Consider the following 17430-nt stretch of genomic DNA (forward strand, 5'->3'; position numbering starts at 1 on the left):
TTGCTTTTGGGCCCTGGTACAGAGCTGATGTGCCAATCCTCATGGGAAGGGCTCATTAGCAGGATGGGAATGGTGGTAACTTCAGCACGGCCTGGCTGGCATTGAGGGATTCCGTGCAAGAGCAAGTGGGATTCAGCTCATCCCAGGGCTCCAAGGAGGAGAGATTCCACTCAGAGGCACCCCCTCTCCTGGGGTGGCCGGCAGGTCCCAGTGTATCTCTGTGCCCTGTGCAGAAACCATCTGCTTCAGGAGAACCTCTGCCAGGCAGCCTTGCCCTGCCTTGATCTCTCGCAGGAAGGTGATTCGCGAAGTCCCTCCTGGCCCCACACCACACCACACCACACCACTGTTTTCTCCCCTTTCCTTGTTCCCACAGGGAAGAGGAAACAGGACAGTCTTATTAATAAAAGTCTCCCTCCGGGCTGCCTCATGTGAGCCGCGGCCCTGAAGCATAGAGCATGAGGGCAAGGAGCGCATGCTGTGGCACACGAAGCCCAGCCGGGCAGCCCGAGAGTGCCGTGAGGTGCGGCTGGCACCGGGCTGGCCCCTGGCACGGCTGCCGGGGAGAACGGAACAGGGCAAAGCCGCCAGCGAGCACCTCGGGAAAGGAGACGGGAAAACTCCTGATGAGAAACCAGGGTCGGCCCCGGGACCCCGGGAGAGCAGCGACCATCAAAGAGTCCCCGAGGGAAGGGGGTCGCAGCAGCTGGGGGTACGGCGGGCGCGACGAGCGCGTTCGCGGCGCCCCCTCCCCGCCGCGCGGGCCGGGCTCGGAGGCGCCGGTCGGGCGCGGCCGGTGCTGCCACCTCCTGGCGCGGGAGCGAGCTGCGCCTGCGGCGGGCTGTGCGCCCTGAGCGGGGCGAGGGGTGCCGGGACCCAGCTGGGGCCGGGCGCTGCCGCAGGCCCGTGGAGACAGCGGCGCCTGCGGCCTCGGGTTAGGCGGCCACGACGTGCCAGGAGCGGGACTCGAACCCGCCATGCTTCTCCCTCATCCCCGCGTGGTGCGTCCCCCAAAGCGCTCCGGGCACTTCCGGGCGCCTCTTGGCGGGAGCGGAAGCGGCGCTGCCCGGGCCGCCGTATGCGCCGCACGTCCCGGTGGCCGCGGAGCCGGCGCCGGTGGGTGCGCGGGTCCCGCTCGGAGCGGGGCGGCCGCGGCCGCGCGGGGAGCGCCGCGTCTCGCACGCCCTCCCGCGGGCCTCCCGGGATCCCCCCGCGGAGCTGCGGGCCGCGGGCGCCGCGTGCGGAACCCCCGGGACCCGCCGGGTGCAAGGCCCCGTTGTTGGGCCTGGCGGGGGGATGGGAGGCGGCCGAGGGGGGTGTGTGTCTATGTAGATATAAGTGTGTGAGTGTGCGTGTGCATGGATACGCGTGTGTGTGCGCGGATATACGTGCGTGTACGTGTATACACACGCACCCACGCGTGTTTGTATGAGTCCGGGACACCCCCGCGGGAGTTAACCCCCGACCCCCGGTTTCCCGCCCTCCCAGAGCTGGAGGGGACGGACAGGACGGCGCAGAGAAGGCCAGAGGGCAGGCGGAGACATGGCGACGGGGGCAGATGTACGGGACATCCTGGAGCTGGGAGGCGTGGAGTCAGAGAACACGGGCACCATCAACAAAAAGGACATCATCAACTCGGATAAGGTGAACTGCAGTGCCCCGAGGGGCTGCTGCGTGATTTCTAGGCACTCACTGACCTTGCATGTGGTGTTTGGGGTGAATATTGGAAGAAAGGATGAAATTAAGCGTGTACTTTCTTAGTTACCTGTGCCGTGGCATCTGGTGTGGGATTTAAGCTGGAGCTGGGTAAGCCGTGTCCTGCTGAGCTGGGCCAGGCCCCAGGACATTCTCAGCTGTCTCTAAAACTCTCATTTTGTGAAGTATCTAGCCCCAAAACAAATGGAAATAATACAACACAGTCTTGCTTTAGAAGATAGAAAATATTGTCTGACTCGACTGAATGACAGAAGTCTTCCAGCCTGTGTGGGGAAGGTGTGTGGCTGGGGTTTGGGACAACTGGGATGCATTGCCTGGGGGAATGTGGCAAGTTAGTAAGCTAAGTAAGGATGTGTGATGTGATGTGCTGCATTGCGTGTTAATGTGCTACACTATCTTCTTGTGTTCTGTGTTTTAAATTTGGGCAGGGTCATGGGTGTCCCATGTTTTGCAAGGTGTTGGGAAGGCCAACTTAAGAGTAGTTATACGATGTGGAGGTGCTTTGAAATGAGCCCAGGGAGCTGTCTGGTACAGAGATGGTCTGATTTGAAGTAAAGGCTGTGTATTTGGGGAAAAAAACAAGACAAAACTGAAACGTTTGTCTCTGAAGAGAAGCACTGTGGTTTCACTGCCCTGCTAGGGCACACAGTATAATTGATGTGATGGAAAACCAGTGAGTTTCAGTTATTTAAAGGCTGAAACGTTGAAATTGCTGGTCATGGGCTATGTTGGTGAACAGTGTCTGGTGAGCAGTCTAGTGGCTGGATTCAGCCTGAGTGTTGCCACTGAGTGTTTGGAGTTGTGAGTTCTTTGATTTAAATGTCTGTGTGTTAAGCAAAAGAGAGCCACTGGTTGCTGGCTGTCTCTTTGGAGCAGGGACCAAGATGGTTTTCTCCTCAAGTTTACTGTAATGGGAAGAGAGAGGAAGGGAAGGTGCAGTGAAAAGTTCTGGGAGGCATGCAGGAGGGATTGAACAAAACATTCTGAATTTCTACAAAGTACAGAAATGAAGCCAAACCAAAGGTGTAAGCTGTTACCACATGGAGAGTGCAAAGTTGCTAATAAGAGTGCAGCTCTCACTCAGGAAATAGATCTGTTCTCAATTAGAAAAGAAACAGATTGATGTCTTGAAATCACAAGAGAACCATGAAGTACTTTCCAGTCCATTAGTGACTGAGAATGTTAAAATAAAAATTACTAGGCATAAAAACATTTAAATCAGCATGACCAAGTAATTTGTTCTCAGCTCCTAAAAGGGCTGGCTGAGCTGATCTCTGGCCTTCTGATATTAACTTTTAATAAATCTGGGAACTTTGGGGGAATTCCAGAAGCCTGTGTTCGTACAGGGTGTGTGGTGACCTGTGGGTAACTGCCTTGGGTGGCCTTACATTGCTGCTGGGCAAAGTGATGGACACACTAGGAGAGAGGTGCTTGATTAGGGATGAAAAGGTGCTGATATAATGTGTATCTGTCATGGAGTTTTATGGAAAGAAGTTGTAGTCCAAGATGACAGGGACTTATTTTTTCAGTGGAATCTTGAATTTGCTTGATAAAGGTGTCTGTATGGATTTAGCACAATATACGATTCAATATTAGTTTTACTACTGAAAAATATTCTGATTTAAAATTTGGTAGTGATATAGTAAGCAGGTATGTAATAGTAGTGTCTGGGGTAGTAGTTACAAAGGTGGCACAGTTAGACCAAATGCTCAGTAAACTTTTCCCTCTTAAATGATGTAACTTCTTAGTGTGGCTGTTACTGTACCTACCTGAATCCAAAGCTGGTCACCTGATACCGTTGATTACTGATAAACTTGTATGTGGGTATGAGTTGGGCTGTGTCTTAGAGACCATCAATTCTGTCAAGGGTTTAGGGGCCAGGATGAGTTGTGTACACTGAATCCCTCTTATGAGGAAACTCAAAAAATTTTGTTTGCTGTGTAAATGGGAGAGCAGAATTTTGGGGACCAGAGAACTTTGGTAGGTGACACTGGGGGTTTTACCAAGGGGCTACTGCAAGGGTGTAATCACAGATGGTAAAAACTGAAGCTGCTGCAGAACAAAGTGACAAAAACTGTAAAAAACTGGGAAGACATTTCTTACTCAAAAAGGTAGAGAATCACATAATTAAATGCATTAATACCTCTGAGAGAGGACAGTGCTTGCCTAGTAAGAAAAGACTTAGTGCACCAGCCCCTGCAATCTACAGCCAGATGTTCAGCTTGGAATTTAAGTGTGTTATCAGCAAGAGCAAATGTGGGTACTGGTCAGCCCTATCATTGAAAGTGGGTACATTTTGTCTGTCAGTGTCTTCCAGCAGGAATAGGCACTTTCCTGGAGAAATTCAAGGTGTCTAAAACCAGATAAAAGTAAAAACCATCACAGGGCACCAGATTATACAGTTTTAATGTTCCCTCAAGAATTTCTACTTCTGAATCTAAAGTGCAATTTTTTTGTTTCAGAAAAAATCCAAGAAATCCTCAGAGACATTGACGTTTAAGAGGCCAGAAGGAATGCACCGAGAAGTTTATGCACTTCTCTATTCTGACAAAAAGTAAGAGCACATGGTCATCTGTGCAGGTTGTGGGGTGGCCTGGGCTTTTGGTGGCAGGGCAGCATCCTCTTGAAGCCAGGGGCAGTCTTGCTTCTCAGATTGATTCCCCTTTGTGCTCAGCCCATGCTTGTGCCCTTCTCTTAGTCATGGACAGTGTCTGTTTTCCCTCTTCTAAATTTGAGGGGTTTGCTTGGTATAGTAAATTAATTAGATACAGGCAAAACAGTCTAATGCAGACAAACCAGTGCTCTTAGCCTTTGTATCTAATTCTTTCTTAATCTCAACTGGGAATAGCAGCTGCTTTTACATCTGCAAAAAGAGTTCTGAGCCTGAAATCTCTTTGAGTTTGTCTTGGACTGCTCCTTTCTTCTCATCACCAGCTCCTTTCTTCTCGTCACTTTTCTCCCCCACAGGGATGCACCTCCGCTGCTGCCAAGTGATACAACTCAGGGTTATCGAACAGTCAAAGCAAAACTGGGCTCCAAGAAAGTCCGGCCTTGGAAGTGGATGCCTTTCACCAACCCAGCGAGGAAAGATGGAGCCATGTTCTACCACTGGAGGAGGGCAGCAGAGGAAGGGAAGGATTACCCTTTTGCCAGATTTAATAAAGTAAGTGGGAGCACTTTCAAACAAAAGCATATAAGCAGCAGCTGGAAAATACCCTTCAGTCAGTTTCTTGGCTGTCCAGACAGGAAGTTGATTCTTTCAACACGTGAAGGTTGAGTTAGATTTGGTAATTGCCTTTTGAATTGCAGCATGACCTGCAAGCATGTGACCATGGACTGATGTCTCCAAATCATTCAGGCAGAGCAGGCTTTGTATGTGGTCAAAGCTTGGTAGAGACCCCGGTGTTTCAGGTGTGCAGCCATGGATTTGGTGAGGAGGACTCGTGATCTACCTCTGTTCCTGACCAACATCCTCCCCGTGATTACAGACTCAGGGTAGTAAAAGGTGTTCTATTCTGAGTGAGACATAAAAGTCAGAAATCTTGCTATTTTGCTCAGTATGAAAAAAATGGCTTGAGCTTCATGGTCAAAAAGGTGGCTTGGAACCTCTTGGCCAGATTCCAGCACAGATGCTGAATTACTTTTGTGTTCCCTCTGAAATTGCTCTCGTGGTATCAGTGTGGTGCAGTCCCCTGTTCTTTGCATCTTACATTAAATTGTCACAATGTGTTGTTGTAATCTCCTGCTGTCTTTTGTCCCAGATGTATCTGCTTTGAGTGGCTGCGCCTTTTATGTGTATGCACAAAGAAAACTACATCAAGATTTATACTTCAAAGTCAGGACCTCCAAAGTTAGGAAGGAGCAGAGTTAGGGTGCTTCCATAATGTAATTTCACTCCCTTCATGATGCAAATATGAAAGAGTGAGAAAACCGCGTGCTAACACAATTCCACAAAAGCTCTGCTTGTGTGTAACCGTATACAATATTTTAAGTTTGTAACCCACAGAGCATCAGCTCTAACAAAGCTTGGCTTCCTGCAGAGTTAAGTGGTTGGTTGACCTTATATGTTAGAAGGCTCCAGCTCTGACTGATGCTTTTCCTGTAGCTGGGACATTGGTAAGAGCCTCCTGTGGTATCTCTTCTCTGATGTCTGGGGTGGAAGTCTGAAGTATGACTCACTTAGTCGAGGCACCTACCTAGCTGTCTGAGTGAAACTTTGTGAGGCTAATTGTCTCTAAGACTCTGCTGCTGGAACTGGTTTTGGCTGAGTTCAACTGAGTTTATCAGAGGGGGCCACACATCACATCTGGGTGTTTTAATTATATGATTCTCGTTTCCTTTATCAGGTACTGTGAGCTGACAGACAGAAGAGCCTTCAGCAAGGCTGTAACCTTTAGATTAGTGGTACAGACCTCTGCCATCTGCAAATGCACAATTACATAATATCAGGAGCAAGTTGTTACCCTTATGGTGCTGTAGTTGAGAAAGTTGAAGGCACTCATGAAGAGTTTTGCAGATACTTGCTTTATCAGAGGAAATTTACTTACTTTTCCAGACTCTTATGGGTTTCTTCTCACATACTTGATACCTCTGCCTGAATCTTTCTCTCACCTTGGCATGAGCCTGTTTTTCTGTGTAGACTGTCCTGTTGGTCACTCAAGCTCTTTAACCAAGCTCCTGTGTCACTGCTCAGTTGCTTTCCCTTTTCTCTGTGGCTTCCAGTCTCCAATACAATTCCCTCCTCTTTGTTGTGAGATCCAAAATGTGAACTTGGGTTTCACCATGTATACTGAGCCTTGTTTCAGGCTGTGAAATAGGAATATAGAAGCAGCTTTGCTGGTGTCAGAGCAAAGCCCTCTCTCAGCCAATACTGTTTTTTTTTGACTACCATCAGTAAAGGCTTAGTGAAAGAGTATGAGGATGGGGCAAATACATATTTTTCTATTTTCTGGTGGTCTTTAGCTTAAGGATTTCTTAATTTGAAGTTTGTGTTTAATAATTCTTGCTAGGTACATTCAGGGCAGAAAGCTGCTTCGTGAGTAACCCATGCTAATGAGTTCTTCAGGTTAATTTTCTGTGGTGTGCAAAGGTGCTTTCCTCTGTTCTTTTCAAACTGCTGCCTTGAGGTTTAGTCCCTCGGAGATCTCGTGTTACATGATGAAGAAAATTGTCCTTGCTGTGTACTGTGTTCTCTGTAATGTGACATGCCCTCCTGTGCACTCTCTTGTTCTCAAATATCCTTTCTTCTGAAATGTGTGGACTAGGAGTGAGTGTTCCACTTATGAGAGCATGGTGGATTTATGTGGGCTGTTTTTCTCTATTTCTCTCATAAGTTTTACTGTTCAGTTTGAATTTTTACCTCTGTTAAGCATTGTGCTGATGTTTTCACAGAGCTCTCTTCTGGCTCCAGGATCCTGAGCAGTTTCAGCTAATTTAATACTCATAATTTTCTGAATTTATAGTGGGAAATGTTGGACTGCAAGAGGTTTTCTGGGCTATTGAATCCTCCTCTTGGCTCTTTCAGGTCCTCCCACAATCCAGTCCCTTTCATAAACTGATCAAGTTCCTTTTGAATAGCACTTGACTTTTCCTGCCCCTGTGCTTCCTTGGAAAGCTCTTCTAGGCTGTCTTTCCTCCATTTCATTTCCAGGTTAAATTTTCCGTGTTAAATTGGCATTTCTTTGCAAGTCAATTTCTTTGTTCTTATTTCAGTTGTTCTTTTCTTCCCATGAGTATTCCTTTCATTTCATCTAGCATACTTGAAGCTTGCAGTCAGATTCTCCTTCAGACTTCCTTTGCTAGGCTGTGTTCTCTTCCAGTCTGCTCTAGGAAGACAGGCTCAGCACCCCATTACTCATGCTCTTCTCTGTACTTGTTTCCATTTCAGTGCATCTCTCCTGACCAGGGACCAGTAGTGTTGGAGTTGGTATTCCTGCCAGTATTCTTGTTGTGCAGTTGAAACACTGCCAGTTTCTGCTGGAAATCCCTCTCTGGGGATCATATTTGCCTTTTCATGGTTATATTGCATTTGAATGTATTGTCAGCCATCATTGGCTCAAGCTTTCCATCTGTTCCCATCTTCTGATTTCTTTCAGGGGTTCTCACCTGAGCAGCCATGAATGAGGCTGAGGAAGTGTTTTGGAAGTATCTTTGCTCTTGTCACATTCTCTTGTCTACTGAGGCATCTGCCACCTTCTCTTCTATCCACTGCAGAGGGCCCTGCTGGCTCTTCTCATGTGTGTGTGTGCTCCTCTAGAAATTATTTTGTTTCATGATGTGCATGGGACATCCTTACAGTGTCTGGTAAGATGGCTTTGCTCCTGGTGGAGGTGGTACTTGAAGGTTGAGGTTCAGTGCATCCCCAAGAGATCTGCTTCACCTTTGAGTTTCTGTGTCTAAGTGATACAGGAAGGGCAGTAGACCTAAAGAAGCTGTTACTAGGAGGCTCAGAAAGGCCCCTGTGAGCTGTAGGGAGTTCATGAGGATGACTTTCCTGATGACAGGACACAAAACCACAGAGGTGTTGAAGCACACCTGCTTACATGCACACTGTTTTCTTCTGGAGGCAGGACCTCCTCAGGCTGAGCAAAGTTTTGCTGCAGGAGGGAGTGAGAGGCAATAAGGGAGGAAATCACAGGGTTATTTACACTTTTGCTTTACCACATGCTAGGATTTCCCCTAATGTAGTAAGTATTTTTACTGTTTCTTTAGTACTCATGTGACACTTGTGCTCTGGGGACAGGAGTGTGGGCTTGGTCCTTTAGGCACCTGGGACACTGTGAGAGTTGGACTGTCATTTGGCTCTGTCATTCTGCTGGGGAAAAGATCTATGGGGAAGGGAGGGACAAAGTTATCTGCCAAGTTTATGGCCTTCAGTTGTGCAGTACACAGTCTTTCAGATCTTCATGATACTGTCTGCACCAAACATGAAAGAAGTAGTCTGAGTATCAAAGCAGAAGGTGTGCTAAAGGCTGGGGATTACTGCCCCTTGCCTTTCCTGTTCTTCCTGTACAAGTGAGCATGTCTGAGCCTAAGAGTCAAATGTCAGAGCACTTTGTGCCAAGGTATTGGTTTTGCTGTATGGGAGGAATGCAGGGAGGCTGGCTGAATCTTGGTTTCACTGTCATGTTACCCTGAAATTTTGAAACCCATAGTCAGGATGTGGGTTGCTGACCTCTGCCTGTATAAACCATGTGAAATAGGTTTCAGCCTCCTAGGCAGTAGTTCCTGGTAGGCTTCCCTGAATGTCACATTATGGCCTTGGGATCACACATTGCTCCATTTCAAGTCCTCTGCCTGCTCATCATGTTTCCTATCTGGACTCATTGCTCAGGGTCCTGGCAGCCCCTTCCTGTCAGTGCTGTGCTCATGCTCTTGGCTCAGGTATGTTGGCAGTGAGGAGGGCAGTGCTGCAGGAGCGCTCCCATGGTTTTCTCTCTCTCCACAGACAGTGCAGGTTCCTGTGTACTCAGAGCAGGAGTACCAGATGTATCTCCACGATGATGCGTGGACCAAAGCTGAGACAGACCATCTCTTCGACCTGGCTCGGCGCTTTGATCTGCGCTTCGTAGTCATTCACGACCGCTACGATCACCAGCAGTTCAAGGTGAGTCCTGGTGGCCAAGCAACCTGCTGCTATGGCATGTGCAGGGTTTTCTGCACTTGAAAGACCAAATTACCCTTTATATCAACTTAATTAGGGGAAAATAATGAATTATTGGCAGCAAGGAATATTGAATTTCCAGCACAAGGCATTGCTGTTTGCTTTGTTTGTAATTAAATCCACTGTGACTTGTTCTCATTCCCTGTTGTGTTTTATTAGAAAGTTGGAAGGTTTGCACCTGCCAGGAGAGCAGTTCGTTGTTCCTTGAAGACAAGGCAGCTGGGGAGTTTATTTGAGCAGGCTAGGTGTTCTGTATTTCAGTCTAGGCCATTGGAGAAGGATCTACCAAAACTGTGGGGGCTGGGACTTCTCCCTGGTGCTGCTCCTGACTTGTGGTCTGACGTGGTGCAGGTTTCCATCATTTCTGCTGTGAAACAGGGACCGTCAGTAGTCTGAAATTGCAGCCCTGGTGTCATGATTGCTCATCTACTATACTGGTTCCATGCCTCCTGGTGACATAGGAAATGATGTGACATCTACAGAACACCTCCTTGTTATCCTCTGAAATGCTCACATGAAGAGCAAAGTAAAATAACAAGAGTATGCCCAGCTAAGCAGCCCAAACATGTTTTGGGCTTGGGTTAATGGAACACAGCTTAGACTTCATGAAATGATGGGCAGTGAATTGATGCTGCTGATACTCTGGCTGTGATTTGAATGACCATTATCTAGAGCAACTCGGAGACCTGCACATTTGTTGCAGTTTCCTGCTTGCAGGCTTTCTCTTCTCAAGTCTCCTTGCATCCTTTTATCTTCACTGCTTGGGATGCTCCACTGCTGTATTGTTTCTGAACCCTCAGCACTGTTGGATCTTTTGGTGGGTATTTTTAGAGCAGTAGCTATGAACCCCTGGCAGTTAATTCATGCAGCTCACTGAGAAGCTCCTCCTTCCCTGTCATTCCCCTGGCACTGCAAGGGTCCCTCTAGGCCTTCCTCCCAGGCACTGTCTTGTACTGTATGTGACATCCTTGCGGTCCTTAGGTGGCTACTGCACAAGGTTTTGCTTAGTTCTTCCATAATGTTGTCATCCTGTGATGTCTTCCACAGAAAAGGTCAGTGGAGGATCTGAAGGAACGGTATTACCACATTTGTGCCAAGCTGGCAAACATTCGTGCAGCTCCCGGCACAGACCTAAAAATCCCAGTCTTTGATGCTGGCCATGAGAGACGAAGGAAGGAACAGCTGGAAAGGCTTTACAATAGGACACCAGAGCAGGTAACTTGGGGAAGAGAGCATCACTTCTCCAGAAGATTGATAGGTTGAATCAGGAGGTGTATGATGCAGGCCAGAGGGTGGGAAAGGTAAAGAAGGGCTGGACAAGAAAAAAGCAACACCTGAGTACAGCTTTTGTTGTTGGGTTAATGTCTGTTTAAGGAGTTTAAAAGGACAATCATTGAGAAACCTGACTATCCAGGAGAAAGGCCTACATGAACAGAGTAATGGTCTGACCTTCTCAGTGACACTGACTGTATTAGTCCTCTGATAGAAGCAAATTCTCAATGTTGTCATGAGTACCAGAGTCTCGTGGAGAGAGAATTATTTATTTGAGAGTAAAATCTTTCCAGAAAGCATCAAAGACTAAATCTACATGCTTAGTTCTTCTCTATGTTGAAGCTATGTAAGGGTCCTACAGTTCAGAGATTAAGAAAGTATGTTCTCCATCAGCTGGGAGAGAGCATCAGTTCCAGTTTTCAGTTAGTTCCCTCCAAGGACAAGTTCATATGTGACTTACTCTGCTTCTTCACCCCACTGACAGGTGTCAGTACTAGGCATAGCTGCTCTAGGTTCTATATGCTATGACTGGGGAGGGGAGTTTTTTTCTTTTCACAGCACTGTATTTGCAACTACAACATATTTGGGCTTTTTAACCCTTCTGTGCTTTTGATCTCTGGAAGATGGGATTAGTAATTTATGGATTGTTGAAAGGTGCATCATAAATGTTGTGGTGCAGTACCTGCCAGATTGTAGAGTGGCATTGCCGTGGGTGCAGGGTAAGGTTATAGAGTGTAACATGCTCTACAAATCCAAGAAGTTAGGCAGGAGCATAAAATCATTCCCGGGCTGGCCCAGGGCAGAGCTGCTATCGGTAGATGGCCCCCTTGCCTTGCCAGGCCTCCTCTGCTCTCTGACTGCCCTGACGTGCTCTGGTCTGCAGGTGGCAGAAGAAGAATACCTCATCCAGGAGCTCCGTAAAATTGAAACCAGGAAGAAAGAGAGAGAAAAGAGAACCCAAGACCTGCAGAAGCTCATCACAGCTGCTGACACCACCACTGAGCAGAGGCGTGCTGAGCGCAAGGCTCCCAAGAAGAAGCTGCCACAGAAGAAGGAGACAGAGAAGCCTGTAAACATTTATCTTTTTTTTCTCCTTTACCCTGTTTATGCTGTGGCTGGGTAACGTTTTCTGCAGCAGTCCTGTGGGAATCAGGCCCTTTCTGGGTGGTGGGAGTAACTGCTGGCTGCCTTCTGGCAGATGTTTTTTGGTTACATCTTTGGAAGGCAGATTGGTGTAAGGCAGCCATTGTCTGAGTCCCCTGGTGTGCTCTCAGTCTTTCTCCCATTTGAGAAATGCTGGTTTAAGTCCTGTTTATCTTTCCCTGCCTGAGAAAAGGGATGAAAATGCCAACTGTTAATGCATCATGGCAAGGAGAAGCATCTGTCTCCCTGCTTCTTCCAAGCATGTTCCGTTACTGCTGTGTAGGGTTGGCCCACAAACCCATTGTCTTTCACCTGCCTTATTTTTCTAGTTCAAGTTTTCCTTTTGTCCCCAGCTCCTGGATCTCAGCAGCATCTCCCCAAGCTCAGTACATGCCTCTCTCCTGATCCTCAGCTGTGATCAGAGCAGCCCTGCTGTAGGACTCTTGTATTCTGGGAGCTATTGCTATTTCTCCGTGAGCTGAGCTGCAGTCTAAGGAGCCCAGAACACAGCTTTCACTTCACAGCTACCTCAGCTTCCCTTACTGGAAAGAGGTGGACAGCATGGACTGTCTAAATTCAGCACCTTCAGTAGGAAAGGGCTGTTAAAAAAATCTAGATGTTTCCAGTGAGTCCCTCAGAATGCCTGTCCCTTCACCTTGTGGACAGAGAGTACTTGAGTAATTTTTCTCCAGAAGATTCTGTACAGAGAGCAGGGAGAAGCAGTGAATTCTAGACAGTTATTGCTTGAAGTGTGCCTAATGGCCACCACTTCCTCAAAACACTCTTCTGGTGTGTCGTGCCCCATGTGTGTCCCTGCTGTGTGATGAATATAATACCACTGGGCACCTTCTGCATTGAATTCCCCAAAGGGTTGTTCTGGGAAAGCTCAGCCATGGTTGGCATATCTCCCTGTAAAGAAGGCAGTTTGTCACTGGTGGGAATGAACAAAAGGGGGCTAGAGAATGGGGCTGGAAAGATGCTGAGGATGCCAAGGCAAGGGAGTCCACCCCTAAACGTTGTCTAGGACCTGTCTGCAGGCATGTAGTGCATAGGCACACCAGGGTGGGCAGAGAAGCAGTTTCTGTTGTTGCAGTAGCATCATTTCATCCATGACAGAGTCCATTAGGAGTCAATTACCAACTATAGCCAGGAAATGTTAAGAAAAAAATTGCATTTTAACTAAGAATTTGAATCGGGAGCTGCATCAGCATCATTTCAACAAAGGAAAATCATTTAGCAAGAGTCAATTGAGGTTGAAGCGTTTACAGCATGTACAGGCTGTACAGGCACATGAGGCAAAAGAACCCATTTAATTGCTTATTGCTGAATGCAAGTCAGAGTTGGCTTGGCTGAGGCAGTGATGCTGATTTCCCCACACTGCTTGTGTCAGGGTGTTCAGCAACAGGCTGAGGGGCAGAGTTCAGGGAGTTTGGAAGCCAGCCTTTTGTGCAAAGGAAGCAGACAGGATTGGTTTTTGATTGCAGCCTTGTTTGTCTCTAATAAGGCAAGCAGGGAGGCTTTATCCTTCCAAAGATCACTTTGATCTCTACAAGTTCATTAGCCCTGTTGGTAGTTAGATAATACTTTTTCCTTCATGGTCATGTTTAGGAACCTTTTCCAATGTCCTCTCTTTATTGGACAGACAACAGATAACTGAAATAATCTTAATGCCTGGCCATGCAGAGTGGTTTGCAGGGTGCCACCTCAAGACCAAGACCTAGAGATAGCTGATAGGGATGTGAGAGTTATTGGCAGGGAACTTGAGAAATTGAGTCACTGTCCTTCAGCATCTCTTATGATCTTGGGGCATCCCTGGCTGTCTCAGCCCTGTCTGGAACAAAGAAAGAGCAAGCTGCAGAGCCTCTCTGCAGAGAAATCTGGGTGCAGCAAGGCAAATGCTGTTTCCAGAGAAATGGGGAGATTTGAGGTGACTTGGTTTTGGAAAAACACAATTGTGCATGTGTTTTGCAGAGGTTGTGGCTATTCTTAGCCTGAATCATAAGTATTGCTGATCCATTCAGGGGAACCCAAACCATTCACTGCACAGATAGCTTGGTTTAATAGTTTAAAAGTCTGCTCACCTTTTGCTTTCCTCATCAGCATAGATTTTTAAGGGATTGTATTTATTTTTTTCCATTTCATTGAAATGCAACTATATGCTCTACTGTTAGCAGCAGAAACATGGAAGTTTGCTGCATTTTAATGCTGTACTTAAAATATGAAGAAAGAAAGAAAACTGTCTAATGAGTGGACAAATGGCAAAACATGTATGAACAGCAGGCCTCCCTGGGAGGGGGCAGTCCTTGCATCCTCATTAGTGGCCTCAGGTCTGTACAGATCAGAGGTTTCTCAGCTCATTCCTTTGAGAGTTTACAGTCAAAAGGCAAGATTTAGGGAAGTCCTGGGCTGTTTTGATCAGTGAAATGGGTCAAATTTGAATGAGCATGATACTGTGCAAATATGTATAAATACCATGTGGGGTCAGGATTTCTGTGTGGGTGGATGTAAGTCTCTGTGCAGAGCAGTGCATTTAAACCAACTGACCAAAAATGTTTGAGCTTTCCAAAGATGCTTTGAGTAGTTTTCTCAATGAATTGCTTGGGATTTTCCCACTGAATCCCATTGCCTGGGATTTTCCTCTTGCCTCAGCTCTGACATGTGGCCATGGCAGGTGGTTCTCTGTCATAGGAAATGGTGTTTCCCCTTCAGATAGTCTCTATATGAAATGTTGTGTTTCTTGTGTTTCCTCCATCAACACATCCTGTTTCAATCTCTTTCAGGCTGTTCCTGAGACTGCTGGCATCAAGTTTCCTGACTTCAAATCTGCAGGTGTCACGCTGCGGAGCCAGAGGGTAGGTTCTTGTCCTGTTCCCATGGGACCTCTGTTAATGTCTTTCACTTTGCCTGGCTCTCTCCTCATCCTTTTATAGCTAAAGAAAGTCAAGTTCTTGCCTCTAAAATAAGAAAGGAATTCTATAAATGTGGAGACTCAGAAACCTGGAATGCTGGCTCTGTGGAAGCCAACTCATTGCCTTGCAGAGGCACCTGAACTTGCTGGTGTTTGTCACTAGTGTGCCTGCTCTGCTGTTAGACACCTGTGACAGAACCAAGTGGAGCTCTCTAGTCCAAACAGAGCCCCCAGCCAGAACTAATGGGCCTCTTGGAGCATGTGTGTTGCTAGCTGAGAGGTTCTTTTGGAGTAGTTTGGGCTGGAAAGGACCTTAAAATCATCTAGTTAAGATGATTAAGAACTGCATGTTCAGGTTGTGTCTTGAAAAAAACCAGGAACACATAAACATAGAATTTTTAGCTTTTCTGTTTACATTATCTTAGAAGATATTTTTTGGAAAAGCCCCAGTGTTCAGTCTGTTGCAGAGATACTCCTGAGTAAAGAACTTTCTTGCTGTTTTTGTAGTGCTTTCTTATATCAGCAAGACTTGACACCTGCCTCTTTGCCACAGGTTTTGGGATATCAAGTAACTTAAACCTGCTCAGTCAACTGAATGTTTTCAGAGAAGTTTTGATATCAAAATCCTGTGTGCCTATACAAGTACTTTTTGCTTTTTTCCTAGCCAAAAAAAAAAAAAAAAAAAAAAAGATTTTAAATTGCTTTACTATAGCAAAGTTGGATAAGTACATTCCTTGCCTGGCATCCTCACTTAGCATAATAAATTTAAAAGACTGTTTTTATGGAATGTTCTTTTGATATCAGACTGGTTTCAGATCTTGCTGGCTGTTAATAGAAATGTGTTTAGGATAATGCTGCTTTGATGTACTGGTGCATGTGTGTGAGAGGTAGGATGCCTCAGCAGGGTCACTGCTGAGGGGCCCCTTCAGTGTACCAGTGCCACCATCTGCAGGATACGTGTTTGAGTGAGGGGCTACAGCCTTGAGGAAATCACAGTCCAGAGACAAGCAAGATTGCAGTGCAGGTGTTGAGATTTATTGAGATGTGGCAGATGTGTTCTCCAGCACTAAGATAAATAGAGTAATTTATGGAGATTGATTTGGATTTTGAAAACTAATAAGTAACGGTTGATCTTTTCTATTTTTTTTTACCCCCTCTGGAAGAGAAGCTGAGCAATAATGTATCAGTGATGGAACCATCTGGCAAAGCCAGCAGCCTTTTTGTGTGCCAGACAGGCAACTCAAATCCCAGCCTTCGTGAAAATGGGTGCTACTTGCTTTTATCTGTTCCCTTTAATGCTCCCAAGATGCAGTGTTAAGCTGAGGCATGGCAGTCTGATTCAGCAACTTTTAGCCTGCAGTATCCAAGCTCCTGGAGTGACCTAGAGCAACTTTCTATGTTCTTCTTGAAATTTTTAAGGAGATAAATGCTGTCTTAGAATTACCAGTGGTTTGTAAATTAAAAAGATGGTTCATCGCTGATCTAGGTGAAAAAGCAACACCTTGCTTTTTGGAAGTGTGAAACCTACCTCTAAGCCAGAAAAATGAATTCATTTGTGGCTTTTAGCCAGTCACCTGGCTTCCTTATCCAAGCCTTCCCTGATTTTAAAATGGGAGCTATTAGACTCACTTGCTTCAGAGATGCCTGATGGGGAGAATTAATTACATGAGGTCAGTACAGGCCTTTTGAACTGGCAAGAGGTGCTGAAGTGCCAAGTGTTATGGAGTTGACAGTCCATGCTAATCCAAATTATTTTTCTTGTGGGATTTATATGGCAAACCCTCTGATCTCCAGTGATGTGGAATTGATCAGGGTGGAGGCTGAGTAGGACTAAGTGAGGAATTGGAATGAAGTGCTGGAAATTCATACTCTGGCAACATCCAGCATAAGATGTTTTGCCCTTAGCACATTGAAAAATGATTTCTAAAAGCTTGTTCTGTCCTGCAGTAAGTTCTTTTGCCTGAAGACCTAAAGAGTTCCTCACCAAAAGGCTTCTGTTTTCCTCCTTTGTTTCATACTTTGCTACTGTGCTTTATGCCTTTCGTGGTTAGGTGAAGTTGGATTTTGCAGTGAGATCAGGGCTCAACCTCTGTCATGTGTGAAAAATGTACCATATCATCCCCAGGATAATAGCACTTACTCTTTGATTAGAGATTTTTTTTTCCCTGAGGATTTACAATTAGTCTGAAATCTGAGTTAAAATTAATTTATAGAAATGAGTCCTTGAAGAAAAAGTTAGGAATCCGTATTCAACTTAATTTGTTCCCAGTAGTTTTTGTGACAATAGCCATGGCTCTTCAAATTCCCCATCATTACAGCTTACACAATCTTATGGACAGACTGAATTTGAAGACTGTTTTTTTTCTCCCCCTGTGAGGATTAATGGTCACTTAGAGCCATTATTCTTCATAACTGAAAGTTTCTCCTTCAGCAGACGCTGAAGAGTAATCTTCTGCAGTGACTTGGACAAGCTGGCTGCTCTCAGACTGGCCCAAGTCTCCCATTGTTCTCCATGGGACTGTGGCCACAGGCAAAGAAGGCCACAGCCCCTGTGCCCTTGCTCTGCATGGGATTTCCCTCTGCCTCCTGACAGCACAGACTGCAAGTTCCTCTAAGGCAGTGGGAAGCTGGGCATTATGAAAAGCTTCCTCTTAATTCAAGGCAGTGTATTGCCTTGGTGCCACTGAGAACAGGGGGCAGTAGCAGATGTTTGGAATGGGGTGAGCCT

At 46.4% G+C, this 17430-nt stretch overlaps 1 protein-coding gene across 2 annotated transcripts in view; it reads left to right on the forward strand.

The window, feature by feature from the left end:
* Positions 1 to 1080: 1080 nt before the first annotated feature.
* DMAP1 (DNA methyltransferase 1 associated protein 1) overlaps positions 1081 to 17430 on the forward strand; it is a 29960-nt gene continuing 13610 nt past the window's right edge. Inside the window, exons 1-8 of one of the 2 annotated variants that reach the window (XM_036388097.1) lie at positions 1081 to 1116; positions 1489 to 1644; positions 4179 to 4270; positions 4684 to 4879; positions 9164 to 9322; positions 10427 to 10594; positions 11535 to 11720; positions 14575 to 14646. In XM_036388097.1, the coding sequence (XP_036243990.1) occupies positions 1543 to 1644; positions 4179 to 4270; positions 4684 to 4879; positions 9164 to 9322; positions 10427 to 10594; positions 11535 to 11720; positions 14575 to 14646 (975 nt within the window). In that variant the 5' untranslated portion in view covers positions 1081 to 1116; positions 1489 to 1542. Of the gene's footprint in view, positions 1117 to 1209; positions 1317 to 1488; positions 1645 to 4178; positions 4271 to 4683; positions 4880 to 9163; positions 9323 to 10426; positions 10595 to 11534; positions 11721 to 14574; positions 14647 to 17430 lie in introns of those variants that run through there. The other variant, XM_054515829.1, reaches the window with a different exon arrangement.

The sequence above is a fragment of the Molothrus ater genome, chromosome 9, assembly GCF_012460135.2.
Source record: "Molothrus ater isolate BHLD 08-10-18 breed brown headed cowbird chromosome 9, BPBGC_Mater_1.1, whole genome shotgun sequence".
NCBI lineage: Eukaryota > Metazoa > Chordata > Aves > Passeriformes > Icteridae > Molothrus > Molothrus ater.